The sequence below is a fragment of the Melanostigma gelatinosum genome, assembly GCF_949748355.1.
Source record: "Melanostigma gelatinosum genome assembly, chromosome: 4".
Lineage (NCBI taxonomy): Eukaryota > Metazoa > Chordata > Actinopteri > Perciformes > Zoarcidae > Melanostigma > Melanostigma gelatinosum.
In genome coordinates, this window is record NC_136637.1 from 30,603,564 (window position 1) to 30,617,216 (window position 13,653).

Genomic DNA, 13,653 nt, shown 5'->3' on the forward strand with positions numbered 1-13,653 from the left:
AGATTACGATCATCTATAAACTACTTTATCACTTCATAGGAACCTGTGAAGAACCACGTCCAGTATGAAATGTAAAGAGACTGATGCTGCCGGCACACCAAACGCAGCGCCAATTATTCGCGCGAGTAGATTCCATACAAAGTCCGCACACACGCACAGCTGCACAGACGCTTATAATTGTATTTTTTAATTTTTTAAACTGAAAGACGAGACAATACATACATAAGAACAAGAGGATGACAAGAACAGTGGGATAAAGCCAGCAAACATCCTGTAGTCAGCCTGTCTCATGTTTATGGTTTTGCATTAGAGATATGATGTCCCTTCAGGGTTGCCGTAGAGAAAAGGCTTCCGCTGCTCTGCCTGGAGACGACTGGACATCGCTGGTAAAGTCTCAGACACTCACATGTCAGTGCAGCTCTACGCTGACATTCACCGTAAACTCATTCAAACGCACAGATCGGGAGCGAAGGACTTTGAAAGTTAGCAGAAACATTAACGTGAGACAACATCCGGTTTCTTCAGACCAACATCCGGTTTTCAGAATGAATTATATTCACATTAAGTTTGAAACATGCTGTCTGCATCTCGTGAACCAAATGTTATTGCCCTTTAGTTCATAGAGCAGCACTTTCAAAATAAAAGTGCGCAATACACTACTTTAGAATTCATTGTTGAACTTTACCATAACAATGCGATTAATCACGATTAAATATTTTAATCGTTGCCCAGCACTAAAATAAACGATTCACCTCCTTTGTCTCTCTCTTCACCTCCTTTGTCTCTCTCTTCACCTCCTTTGTTTCTCTCTGTCTCCTTTGTCTCTCTCTTCACCTCCTTTGTTTCTCTCTGTCTCCTTTGTCTCTCTCTTCACCTCCTTTGTCTCTGTCTTCACCTCCTTTGTCTCTCTCTTCACCTCCTTTGTCTCTGTCTTCACCTCCTTTGTCTCTCTCTTCACCTCCTTTGTCTCTCTCTTCACCTCCTTTGTTTATCTCTGTCTCCTTTGTCTCTGTCTTCACCTCCTTTGTCTCTCTCTTCACCTCCTTTGTTTATCTCTGTCTCCTTTGTCTCTGTCTTCACCTCCTTTGTCTCTGTCTTCACCTCCTTTGTCTCTGTCTTCACCTCCTTTGTCTCTGTCTTCACCTCCTTTGTCTCTGTCTTCACCTCCTTTGTCTCTGTCTTCACCTCCTTTGTCTCTGTCGTCACCTCCTTTGTCTCTCTCTTCACCTCCTTTGTCTCTGTCTTCACCTCCTTTGTCTCTGTCTTCACCTCCTTTGTCTCTGTCTTCACCTCCTTTGTCTCTGTCTTCACCTCCTTTGTCTCTGTCGTCACCTCCTTTGTCTCTCTCTTCACCTCCTTTGTCTCTGTCTTCACCTCCTTTGTCTCTGTCTTCACCTCCTTTGTCTCTGTCTTCACCTCCTGTAGTAAAGAAGGAGATAAAAACAACACCCAGCTCATGAAACAGGTCATGTGTTCATGTTGAGTCTCTCTCTCTAATCTCAGGCGATGGGGCCAATGATGTCAGCATGATCCAGGTAGCAGATGTGGGCGTCGGCATCTCTGGACAGGAGGGCATGCAGGTAAGGAGACACCTGAGGAGGAGAGGAGAAGAGAGGAGGGATTATTTTAGAGTTAGACGGATATAGTAGTATGTCTATTTTTAGTCATTTTAATCCTTCATAGTTTCAGGCGTCACCGCACCTCCTCCTAACGGCGTCACCGCACCTCCTCCTAACGGCGTCACCGCACCTCCTCCTAACGGCGTCACCGCACCTCCTCCTAACGGCGTCACCGCACCTCCTCCTAATGGCGTCACCGCACCTCCTCCTAATGGCGTCACTGCACCTCCTCCTAACGGCGTCACTGCACCTCCTCCTAACGGCGTCACCGCACCTCCTAACGGCGTCACCGCACCTCCTCCTAACGGCGTCACCGCACCTCCTCCTAACGGCGTCACCGCACCTCCTAACGGCGTCACCGCACCTCCTCCTAACGGCGTCACCGCACCTCCTCCTAACGGCGTCACCGCACCTCCTCCTAACGGCGTCACCGCACCTCCTCCCTACAGCGTCTGCTCCTCCTCCCTACAGCGTCACCTCCTCCTCCCTACAGCGTCACCTCCTCCCTACAGCGTCTCCTCCTCCTCCCTACAGCGTCTCCTCCTCCTCCTCCCTACAGCGTCTGCTCCTCCTCCTCCCTACAGCGTCTCCTCCTCCTCCCTACAGTATCTGCTCCTCCTCCTCCCTACAGCGTCTCCTCCTCCTCCCTACAGCGTCTGCTCCTCCTCCTCCCTACAGCGTCTGCTCCTCCTCCCTACAGCGTCTCCTCCTCCTCCCTACAGCGTCTCCTCCTCCTCCCTACAGCGTCTGCTCCTCCTCCTCCCTACAGCGTCTGCTCCTCCTCCCTACAGCGTCTCCTCCTCCTCCCTACAGCGTCACCTCCTCCTCCCTACAGCGTCTGCTCCTCCTCCTCCCTACAGCGTCACCTCCTCCTCCCTACAGCGTCTCCTCCTCCTCCCTACAGCGTCTCCTCCTCCTCCCTACAGCGTCTCCTCCTCCCTACAGCGTCACCTCCTCCTCCTCCCTACAGCGTCTGCTCCTCCTCCCTACAGCGTCACCTCCTCCTCCCTACAGCGTCACCTCCTCCTCCTCCCTACAGCGTCTGCTCCTCCTCCCTACAGCATCACCTCCTCCTCCCTACAGCGTCTGCTCCTCCTCCCTACAGCGTCTGCTCCTCCTCCTCCCTACAGCGTCTGCTCCTCCTCCTCCCTACAGCGTCTCCTCCTCCTCCCTACAGCATCTGCTCCTCCTCCTCCCTACAGCGTCTCCTCCTCCTCCCTACAGCGTCTCCTCCTCCTCCCTACAGCGTCTGCTCCTCCTCCCTACAGCGTCTCCTCCTCCTCCCTACAGCGTCTCCTCCTCCTCCCTACAGCGTCTGCTCCTCCTCCTCCCTACAGCGTCTGCTCCTCCTCCCTACAGCGTCTCCTCCTCCTCCCTACAGCGTCTGCTCCTCCTCCCTACAGCGTCTCCTCCTCCTCCCTACAGCGTCTCCTCCTCCTCCCTACAGCGTCTGCTCCTCCTCCTCCCTACAGCGTCTGCTCCTCCTCCTCCCTACAGCGTCTCCTCCTCCTCCCTACAGCGTCTCCTCCTCCTCCCTACAGCGTCTCCTCCTCCTCCCTACAGCGTCTGCTCCTCCTCCTCCCTACAGCGTCTGCTCCTCCTCCTCCCTACAGCGTCTGCTCCTCCTCCTCCCTACAGCGTCTGCTCCTCCTCCTCCCTACAGCGTCTGCTCCTCCTCCTCCCTACAGCGTCTCCTCCTCCTCCCTACAGCGTCACCTCCTCCTCCCTACAGCGTCTGCTCCTCCTCCTCCCTACAGCGTCACCTCCTCCTCCCTACAGCGTCTGCTCCTCCTCCTCCCTACAGCGTCTGCTCCTCCTCCTCCCTACAGCGTCTCCTCCTCCTCCCTACAGCATCTGCTCCTCCTCCTCCCTACAGCGTCTCCTCCTCCTCCCTACAGCGTCTGCTCCTCCTCCTCCCTACAGCGTCTCCTCCTCCTCCCTACAGCGTCTGCTCCTCCTCCCTACAGCGTCTCCTCCTCCTCCCTACAGCGTCTGCTCCTCCTCCTCCCTACAGCGTCTGCTCCTCCTCCCTACAGCGTCTCCTCCTCCTCCCTACAGCGTCTGCTCCTCCTCCCTACAGCGTCTCCTCCTCCTCCCTACAGCGTCTCCTCCTCCTCCCTACAGCGTCTGCTCCTCCTCCTCCCTACAGCGTCTGCTCCTCCTCCTCCCTACAGCGTCTCCTCCTCCTCCCTACAGCGTCTCCTCCTCCTCCCTACAGCGTCTCCTCCTCCCTACAGCGTCTGCTCCTCCTCCTCCCTACAGCGTCTGCTCCTCCTCCTCCCTACAGCGTCTGCTCCTCCTCCTCCCTACAGCGTCTGCTCCTCCTCCTCCCTACAGCGTCTGCTCCTCCTCCTCCCTACAGCGTCTCCTCCTCCTCCCTACAGCGTCACCTCCTCCTCCCTACAGCGTCTGCTCCTCCTCCTCCCTACAGCGTCACCTCCTCCTCCCTACAGCGTCTCCTCCTCCTCCCTACAGCGTCTCCTCCTCCTCCCTACAGCGTCTCCTCCTCCCTACAGCGTCACCTCCTCCTCCTCCCTACAGCGTCTGCTCCTCCTCCCTACAGCGTCACCTCCTCCTCCCTACAGCGTCACCTCCTCCTCCCTACAGCGTCACCTCCTCCTCCTCCCTACAGCGTCTGCTCCTCCTCCCTACAGCATCACCTCCTCCTCCCTACAGCGTCTGCTCCTCCTCCCTACAGCGTCTGCTCCTCCTCCTCCCTACAGTGTCTGCTCCTCCTCCTCCCTACAGCGTCTCCTCCTCCTCCCTACAGCATCTGCTCCTCCTCCTCCCTACAGCGTCTCCTCCTCCTCCCTACAGCGTCTGCTCCTCCTCCTCCCTACAGCGTCTCCTCCTCCTCCCTACAGCGTCTGCTCCTCCTCCCTACAGCGTCTCCTCCTCCTCCCTACAGCGTCTCCTCCTCCTCCCTACAGCGTCTGCTCCTCCTCCTCCCTACAGCGTCTGCTCCTCCTCCCTACAGCGTCTCCTCCTCCTCCCTACAGCGTCTGCTCCTCCTCCCTACAGCGTCTCCTCCTCCTCCCTACAGCGTCTCCTCCTCCTCCCTACAGCGTCTGCTCCTCCTCCTCCCTACAGCGTCTGCTCCTCCTCCTCCCTACAGCGTCTCCTCCTCCTCCCTACAGCGTCTCCTCCTCCTCCTCCCTACAGCGTCTGCTCCTCCTCCTCCCTACAGCGTCTGCTCCTCCTCCCTACAGCGTCTCCTCCTCCTCCCTACAGCGTCTGCTCCTCCTCCTCCCTACAGCGTCTCCTCCTCCTCCCTACAGCGTCTCCTCCTCCTCCCTACAGCGTCTCCTCCTCCTCCCTACAGCGTCTGCTCCTCCTCCTCCCTACAGCGTCTGCTCCTCCTCCTCCCTACAGCGTCTGCTCCTCCTCCTCCCTACAGCGTCTGCTCCTCCTCCTCCCTACAGCGTCTGCTCCTCCTCCTCCCTACAGCGTCTGCTCCTCCTCCCTACAGCGTCTGCTCCTCCTCCTCCCTACAGCGTCTCCTCCTCCTCCCTACAGCGTCCTTTAGATATGAAATGTGTTCCGCCCGATCGTTGTCACATGAGAACACGTTTTAAATTGAGTTAATATTTAATGTAGAAGATATAAATTGTCATGAACAGCGTTATGTCTCGTTTGTTAAATACCTGTTGCCTCGACTCCTCTTTCCTCCTGGCTCCTCCTCGCCTCCTCCTCCGCTTGCATCTGTCATGGGCGGGACAAGACGCGAGGTAAGGAGGCGAGGAGAGGAAAGGAGGAGGCAGCAGCCTGACTGGTGGCTCTGGTGTGTTCCAGGCGGTGATGGCCAGTGACTTTGCTCTGCCACGGTTCCGGTACCTCCAGAAGCTGCTGCTGGTCCACGGTCACTGGTGCTACTCCAGACTGGCCAACATGATCCTGTTCTTCTTCTACAAGAACGCAGTGAGCCTCCTTCCCTCAGCGTGTCCTCGCCAACAGTTCAACATCTGTTCACCAGCAACACTCTGTCTGATTTCACTACGTCTCTCTTGTGTGTTTGAGTTGAGAAGAGGTGAAGAAGATCATCTTCATGTCCCGTTAAACACAATCAATCTGAAACGAGGAAAAGGTTTTATCAGAATCATTTCTCTAAATTCCTCCATTTTTTTCTTATTGTTGTAATTTACGTAACGCACAATATTTCTACGTGGTGTTCACAGTTGATGGAGGAATCAAAAGCTGGAAGAAAGCATGAATTCTTTCAGTTCTTTGTAGAAACACGTGGTCGCGCTGCTCTTCAGCCTCCGGTGGACACAATGAGAATTACACCAACAAAGACCTTCTGTTCCCTCAGATGTTCGTGGCGCTCATCTTCTGGTACCAGTTCTACTGCGGGTTCTCGGGTTCGGCCATGATCGACCAGTGGTACCTCATCTTCTTCAACCTGATGTTCTCCGCCTTCCCACAACTCGTCACCGGCACGCTGGACAAAGACGTGTCGGCAGAGACGCTCCAACAGCTACCTCAGCTCTACGTGAACGGACAGAACTCTGAGGTTCACTTCCTGTTAAGAGATCTGCGTTTACAGGAGCTCGTGGAAGAAGAGCTTTACCTGAACAGATACACCTGGTGTATATTAGCAGGCTGACACATTACACCTGCTTCAGCATCAGCTGGTCAGCATGTGGCTGACTCGTGCTGAGCCTCGTGTGTTTCCTCACTGACACTCTTCGTCGTTGCAGGAATATAAGCCGTACATGTTCTGGATGAACATGATCGACGCCTTCTACCAAAGTCTGGTCTGCTTCTTCATCCCTTACTTTGTGAGTTTTCCTTCAGCGGTCGTTCATAATGCTGCAAACTCCAAAATCAAATCTGCTGCTTGTGTGTTTCTGTATTTAACTGCATAAGCATAATAACTTCATAACCTGCCCGGCAACTCTCGATCACTCTGGAAAGTGAAACGTTGATTAATGCGATCTGGTAAATAAATAAATGAAAGAATAAATAAATCTCCTCTCCTCCTCTTCCTCCTCTTCCTCCCAGGCCTACGCTGACTCTGACGTGGATCTGTTCACATGGGGGACTCCCATCACCACCCTCTCTCTGCTCACCATGCTGGTCCACCTGGGCATTGAGACCAAAACCTGGGTAAGAACCTGATGACTCGTCTCTCTCTCTCGCCCTCTCTCTCTCTCTCGCCCTCTCTCTCTCTCTCGCCCTCTCTCTCTCTCTCGCCCTCTCTCTCACTCTCTCCCTCTCTCTGTCTCTCTCCCTCTCTCTGTCTCTCTCTCTCTCGCCCTCTCTCTCTCTCTCTCCCTCTCTCTGTCTCTCTCTCTCTCGCCCTCTCTCTCTCTCTCGCCCTCTCTCTCTCTCTCGCCCTCTCTCTCACTCTCGCCCTCTCTCTGTCTCTCTCTCTCTCTCCCTCTCTCTCTTCCTCTCTCTCTCTCTCTTCCTCTCTCTCTCTCTCTCTCTTCCTCTCTCTCTCGATCTCTCTCTCTCTCTCGATCTCTCTCTGTCTCTCTCTCTCCCTCTCTCTCTCACTCTTCCTCTCTCTCTCTCTTCCTCTGTCTCTCTCTCTCTCTCTCTCTCTCTCTCTGTCTCTCTCCCTCTCTCTGTCTCTCTCCCTCTCTCTGTCTCTCTCCCTCTCTCTGTCTCTCTCTCTCTCGCCCTCTCTCTCTCTCTCTGTCTCTCTCCCTCTCTCTGTCTCTCTCTCTCTCGCCCTCTCTCTCTCTCTCTCCCTCTCTCTGTCTCTCTCTCTCTCGCCCTCTCTCTCTCTCTCGCCCTCTCTCTCACTCTCTCCCTCTCTCTGTCTCTCTCCCTCTCTCTGTCTCTCTCTCTCTCGCCCTCTCTCTCTCTCTCTGTCTCTCTCTCTCTCGCCCTCTCTCTCTCTCTCGCCCTCTCTCTCTCTCTCGCCCTCTCTCTCACTCTCGCCCTCTCTCTGTCTCTCTCTCTCTCTCTTCCTCGCTCTCTGTCTCTCTCTCTGTCTCTGTCTCTCTCGCTGTCTCTCTCTCTTCCTCTCTCTCTCTCTTCCTCTGTCTCTCTCTCTCTCTCTCTCTGTCTCTCTGTCTCTCTCTCTGTCTCTGTCTCTCTCGCTGTCTCTCTCTCTTCCTCTCTCTCTCTCTTCCTCTGTCTCTCTCTCTCTCTTCCTCTGTCTCTCTCTCTCTCTCTTCCTCTGTCTCTCTCTCTCTCTCTCTCTGTCTCTCTGTCTCTCTCTCTCCCTCTCTCCCTCTCTCTTTTATTGATCAGCTCTTGTTATTATCAGCTCGTCTTTCTTTGTGTCTCTTGGTTTCACTCTGGGACGCCGTGTCCTCTGTGTCTCTGTAGACGTGGATGAACTGGACGTCCGTCTCCTTCAGCGTGCTCTTGTTCTTCGCGGTGTCTCTGAGTTATAACGCTTCCTGTCCGGCCTGCTTCTCCCCCTCCAACCCGTACTGGAGCATGCAGAGGCTGCTGCAGGACCCGCTCTTCTACCTGCTGTGTGTGCTCACACCTGTGGCCGCGCTGCTGCCCAGGTACGTCCTGCTGGGGGGGGGGCTTCTGTCCCAGGACGCGCACTGTTTGACAACGCTGCCGGCCGTCTTCTGTGGACATGAGGAGGAAGCAGCTGTTATCAGTGAGCAGCTATCAGACCTACGGACGTCTGAAGGTTTGAGGAAGACGATGGACACAAAACAGACTTTACTTATTCATGATTCTTTTGTTTTGAACAACTGAAACTGTAAAAGAACAAAAGCATAAGAGAGAGACCGATTAGATTTTTCTCCACTAAATGTTTTGAGTTTAAAGAGGAAGATCTTGAGTACAAAGCACAAGCTCTGTGTGGACGGATCCTTGAATATCTCTGAGCTTCTATCAGCTCCAGATGTTTTCTCCTCATCTGGTTCTGTTTTCCTCTCCAGATATTTCTACCGGGCGTGTCAGGGCACGTTGTTCCCGAACCCCGTCCAGGTCGGCAGACGGCTGGATCGACGCCCGGCTGAGACCCGCGGGGACATCCTGAGCCTCGGGGGGGGGGCGACCCCCGAGCCTCGCTTCCTGTCCCTCGCCAGGCCGTCCGACGGAGACCGGCGGAGAGACGGAGACGACCCGTACGCGCTGGATCCCGCAGAGAAGGACACGCTTCCTTACACCAAAGATGCCGCCGATAAGTGGCCCCGACCCCCCAAAGACCCCGAGTGTCCCCCTAAAGACCCCGAGTGTCCCCCTAAAGACCCCGAGTGTCCCCCCAAAGACTCAGCGTGTCCCCCCAAAGACCCAGAGTGTCCCCCCAAAGACCCAGAGTGTCCCCCCAAAGACCCCGAGTGTCCCCCCAAAGACCCCGAGTGTCCCCCCAAAGACTCAGCGTGTCCCCCCAAAGACCCCGAGTGTCCCCCCAAAGACCCCGAGTGTCCCCCCAAAGACCCCGAGTGTCCCCCCAAAGACTCAGCGTGTCCCCCCAAAGACCCCGAGTGTCCCCCCAAAGACTCAGCGTGTCCCCCTAAAGAACCCGAGTGTCCCCCCAAAGACTCCGAGTGTCCCCCCAAAGACTCCGAGTGTCCCCCCAAAGACTCAGCGTGTCCCCCCAAAGACCCAGAGTGTCCCCCCAAAGACTCAGCGTGTCCCCCCAAAGACCCCGAGTGTCTCCCCAAAGACTCCGAGTGTCCCCCCAAAGACTCCGAGTGTCCCCCCAAAGACTCCGAGTGTCCCCCTAAAGACTCAGAGTGTCCCCCCAAAGACTCCGAGTGTCCCCCCAAAGACCCCGAGTGTCCCCCCAAAGACTCCGAGTGTCCCCCCAAAGACTCAGCGTGTCCCCCCAAAGACTCCGAGTGGCCCCCCAAAGACCCCGAGTGTCCCCCCAAAGACTCAGAGTGTCCCCCCAAAGACTCCGAGTGGCCCCCCAAAGACCCCGAGTGTCCCCCCAAAGACTCCGAGTGTCCCCCCAAAGACTCAGCGTGTCCCCCCAAAGACTCAGCGTGTCCCCCCAAAGACCCAGAGTGTCCCCCCAAAGACCCCGAGTGTCTCCCCAAAGACTCCGAGTGTCTCCCCAAAGACTCCGAGTGTCCCCCCAAAGACTCCGAGTGTCTCCCCAAAGACCCAGAGTGTCCCCCCAAAGACTCCGAGTGTCCCCCCAAAGACCCAGAGTGTCCCCCCAAAGACTCCGAGTGTCCCCCCAAAGACCCCGAGTGTCCCCCCAAAGACCCCGAGTGTCCCCCCAAAGACTCCGAGTGTCCCCCCAAAGACTCAGCGTGTCCCCCCAAAGACTCCGAGTGTCCCCCCAAAGACTCCGAGTGTCCCCCCAAAGACCCAGAGTGTCCCCCCAAAGACTCCGAGTGTCCCCCCAAAGACCCAGAGTGTCCCCCCAAAGACCCCGAGTATCCCCCCAAAGACTCCGAGTGTCCCCCCAAAGACTCCGAGTGTCCCCCCAAAGACCCAGAGTGTCCCCCCAAAGACCCAGAGTGTCCCCCCAAAGACCCAGAGTGTCCCCCTGAGACGTTAGAGACGTCGGACATGAGCTGGGTGACCTCCACGCCTCAGACGGCCAGCGTCCGGCTCGGCCTTCCTCCCGACGGAGACTCCCAGTGCGTCAGATACTGCAGGAACTCTTCTGACCACGAGCTTCATCCGGCGCCGAACGCCGTCGTCCTGTGACGACCCCGAAGTCCGACACCAGAAACTCCAATTTGCACAAAAGTTTTTATGTATAAAAAGAAAGAAAAAGTCATTTATTGTGTTTTGAAGCGGACTGTTTGCTGTCAGGGAAACGAGTCGCTACTTCATGTTGTGTCTGTTGGTTACGGTTGAAGAAGTGGAATATCTCCCGTTTCGTGTTCTTTTAAATCCTGGAATGTGTTTATTTCAAAGATGCGTCTCAGCAGTCCATCAGGTTTCTTGAAGACATTCCAGACATTCTGAGACGTTTCTCTGTTTGTTCACGTTCTAGAGATCAGAGAGTTTGTGTGTTTGATCTTTACAGGAGTCATCACAGCCTCCTTTCAATCATTCACGACATTCCACTGAATAACCATGAGAGCTACGATCTACCAGTGATGATGCTGTGTGTGTGTTTTTTGTTTTACTGTCTTGTGGGGACATCAATCTGATCACACAGCCACATTGTGGGGACTCTACTGTTTTGGTGGACAAAGTGCACGTTGGGTTAAACTAAATCATTACATCTCATGGTGAAGACTTGGTTTAGGGTTAGGGTGGTAGCGGTTATTGCTATTCTCCAGGAAATCAATGTTATGTCCCCAGAAGTCATGAAAACACAACACTGTGTGTGTGTGTGTGAGACAGCCAGTTTCACGTTAAAAGAAAAGTTTTGACATTTTGGGAAATCCTTTAATTAGCTTTGTTCAAGCCACAAGTTTAACACGAAAACTAAAAGCTAGCAGCTAGCTGTGGCTAAAGTTAACCTGACGTCTAAACTCACAAATTATCATGTCGCGTCTCCTTTGTTTAAAAGTCCAGTTTGTAGCATTTAGTGGGATCTATTATCAGAAATGTGATATAATATTCATAACGATGTTTTCAGTCGTCTTTAAGCACCGAAAAAAATAAGAATCATTGTGTTTATATCTACATAGGGAGCTACAGGCGGAGTCCGCCATGTTTCTACAGGAGCCCAGAAGGGACAAACCAAACTCTGTAGAAAGAGACTTTCATGTTGTTACCTGAAAAAACAGAGGAATGTTCAGCTGGTTCAGTCTGTAGCTTCACCACTAGAGGTCACTAAATCTCACACACTGCTTCTTTAATTTATACTAAAACTGTTCTACAACAAATATAACTCCTGTAGAACCACAAAGTGTTGTTTTATACAGACTGAACAGAGAAGATGCTACTTACATTTTATGTCTTTGTTTTCTGTCCGTTTTGTGCCTTTATGCTAAGCTAAGCTAACCTTCTCCTTGACTGTAGTGTAAATCTTCTCATCTAACGAATCATATTTCCCAAAATGTCAAACTGTTCCTTTTAAACAACCAGCTTTTCATCTCGTTTCATAAATGTGATCTTTTTACTAAAGCTCCTTCTTCCAACAGTTGTTCTTTATTTCTGCTGTGAAACAAAGAAAAGAAGCTCAACCGAGAAAGAAGTCTTTTCCCAAATCTACAGGACGCCGCTTTAAGATTTAAATTTGCACGTTGAAAGCATTATTTCCGAGTTGCCGTTGAGGATTGTTGGTGTTCAGCGGGAAAGTAAAAGTGCTGACTGTTTGTTTTACGTTGAAGCAGCAGCGCCTTTAATATTTGATGGTTGTATCTCTTTGCAGTACATTTTTATAAAGTGTGTCATTTACCAAAGATCATCTATCCTGTGTCTTCTGAGCGCCTTAAACACTGGATGAGAAAGGACAGATGTGTTCTGTTCGTGTAGAAATGGTTTGAGAAGATATTCGTTTTATCGCTTCAGGCTGGAATGTAAAGATGAACATTCACAAATTCCACGCGGCCTTGAACACATCGGAGCTCGATTCGATGGTTATTTTTCATCAGTATTTTGTTCATTTTAAGTTTCTCTTCTGTTCTTGGAGCACAAATAAAGATGATGAAGCTAAAGTATTTATCCTTTGATGTACTCTGCTCAATAAACGTCTCAGTCCTCAAACTTCATGTTGACCTTCTGTCTTTAAACAAACTAATGTTATGTAAAACATAACAGAAACTCTATAAATATATATATATATGAATATATATATATTAATCTTTATAATGAAATTGCAAATCAATTTGAGACTTTCTTTGTGTCCTAAATTCATATTTATTGTGTTTATCTGTCTACTAACCAGTGGTGATTCGTCAGACTCACAAGTGCATCATGTGCACTTTAAGTGAACGGGACGATATTGTTGATTGTCAGTGTTCAACCAATCAGATCTTTAGTTTGACATGGTGGGCGTATTCTCTGCACCACCGACACACATTCCTCATCTCTGCACCACCGACACACATTCCTCATCTCTGCACCACCGACACACACATTCCTGATCTCTGCACCACCGACACACATTCCTGATCTCTGCACCACCGGCACACATTCCTGATCTCTGCACCACCGACACACACATTCCTCATCTCTGCACCACCGACACACACATTCCTGATCTCTGCACCACCGACACACATTCCTGATCTCTGCACCACCGACACACATTCCTGATCTCTGCACCACCGACACACACATTCCTCATCTCTGCACCACCGACACACACATTCCTCATCTCTGCACCACCGACACACACATTCCTCATCTCTGCACCACCGACACACACATTCCTCATCTCTGCACCACCGACACACACATTCCTGATCTCTGCACCACCGACACACACATTCCTGATCTCTGCACCACCGACACACACATTCCTGATCTCTGCACCACCGACACACACATTCCTGATCTCTGCACCACCGACACACACATTCCTGATCTCTGCACCACCGACACACACATTCCTCATCTCTGCACCACCGACACACACATTCCTGATCTCTGCACCACCGACACACACATTCCTGATCTCTGCACCACCGACACACAGTCCTGAGGTGTAACTGATGGTTCCAGGGAAAGAGACGCCCCGAGATGATCGTCTTGTTGTGGAATGGCTGTGAGGGAACTTGTGTCACACCTTCAGGAGAACGAGTCAGAGATGAAGACCTCGTTCTTATGAAACATGAAACGTAACGACGTCAGCAGAAAGGTGATGATCATAACAATGATGTAAATCTAGCCGATCGGGGAGATTATTTATGATCTTTATTAATGGGAGGCAGCGTGTGAATTTTACTTCAGAGTTCAAGAACACTTCTACATTTCATACAAAACATAACTTTCTGTAAAACCTTACACCTTTAGAAGCATTTATTTTACATTTTAAATATATATATTTTTCATAGAAAACGTGTTAAACAATTGTAGATCCAACAAACTGTATCAGCAGAAGTATTGACGGTTATTATTCTCACTCAACAATGTGTCTGTTTCTATCTCCAGTTTAATGTGAAACAAATCATCTCAAACATAAGAAGACAGAAAGAACTCCACTTTATGAAAAGTGGCCCCACAGCGACCCCTAGTGTCCATGTTGGTTACT

At 52.2% G+C, this 13,653-nt stretch overlaps 1 protein-coding gene across 1 annotated transcript in view; it reads left to right on the plus strand.

Moving 5' to 3' along the window:
* atp10a (ATPase phospholipid transporting 10A) overlaps positions 1–10,205 on the plus strand; it is a gene marked incomplete at both ends in the record, with an annotated part of 33,331 nt that extends 23,126 nt beyond the window's left edge. Inside the window, 7 exons of the mRNA XM_079267297.1 lie at positions 1,504–1,580; positions 5,412–5,537; positions 5,929–6,129; positions 6,317–6,397; positions 6,621–6,725; positions 7,902–8,089; positions 8,477–10,205. Coding sequence (XP_079123423.1) covers positions 1,504–1,580; positions 5,412–5,537; positions 5,929–6,129; positions 6,317–6,397; positions 6,621–6,725; positions 7,902–8,089; positions 8,477–10,205 — 2,507 coding nt within the window. The remainder of the gene's footprint in view (positions 1–1,503; positions 1,581–5,411; positions 5,538–5,928; positions 6,130–6,316; positions 6,398–6,620; positions 6,726–7,901; positions 8,090–8,476) is intronic.
* Between the last annotated feature and the right edge of the window lie 3,448 nt (positions 10,206–13,653).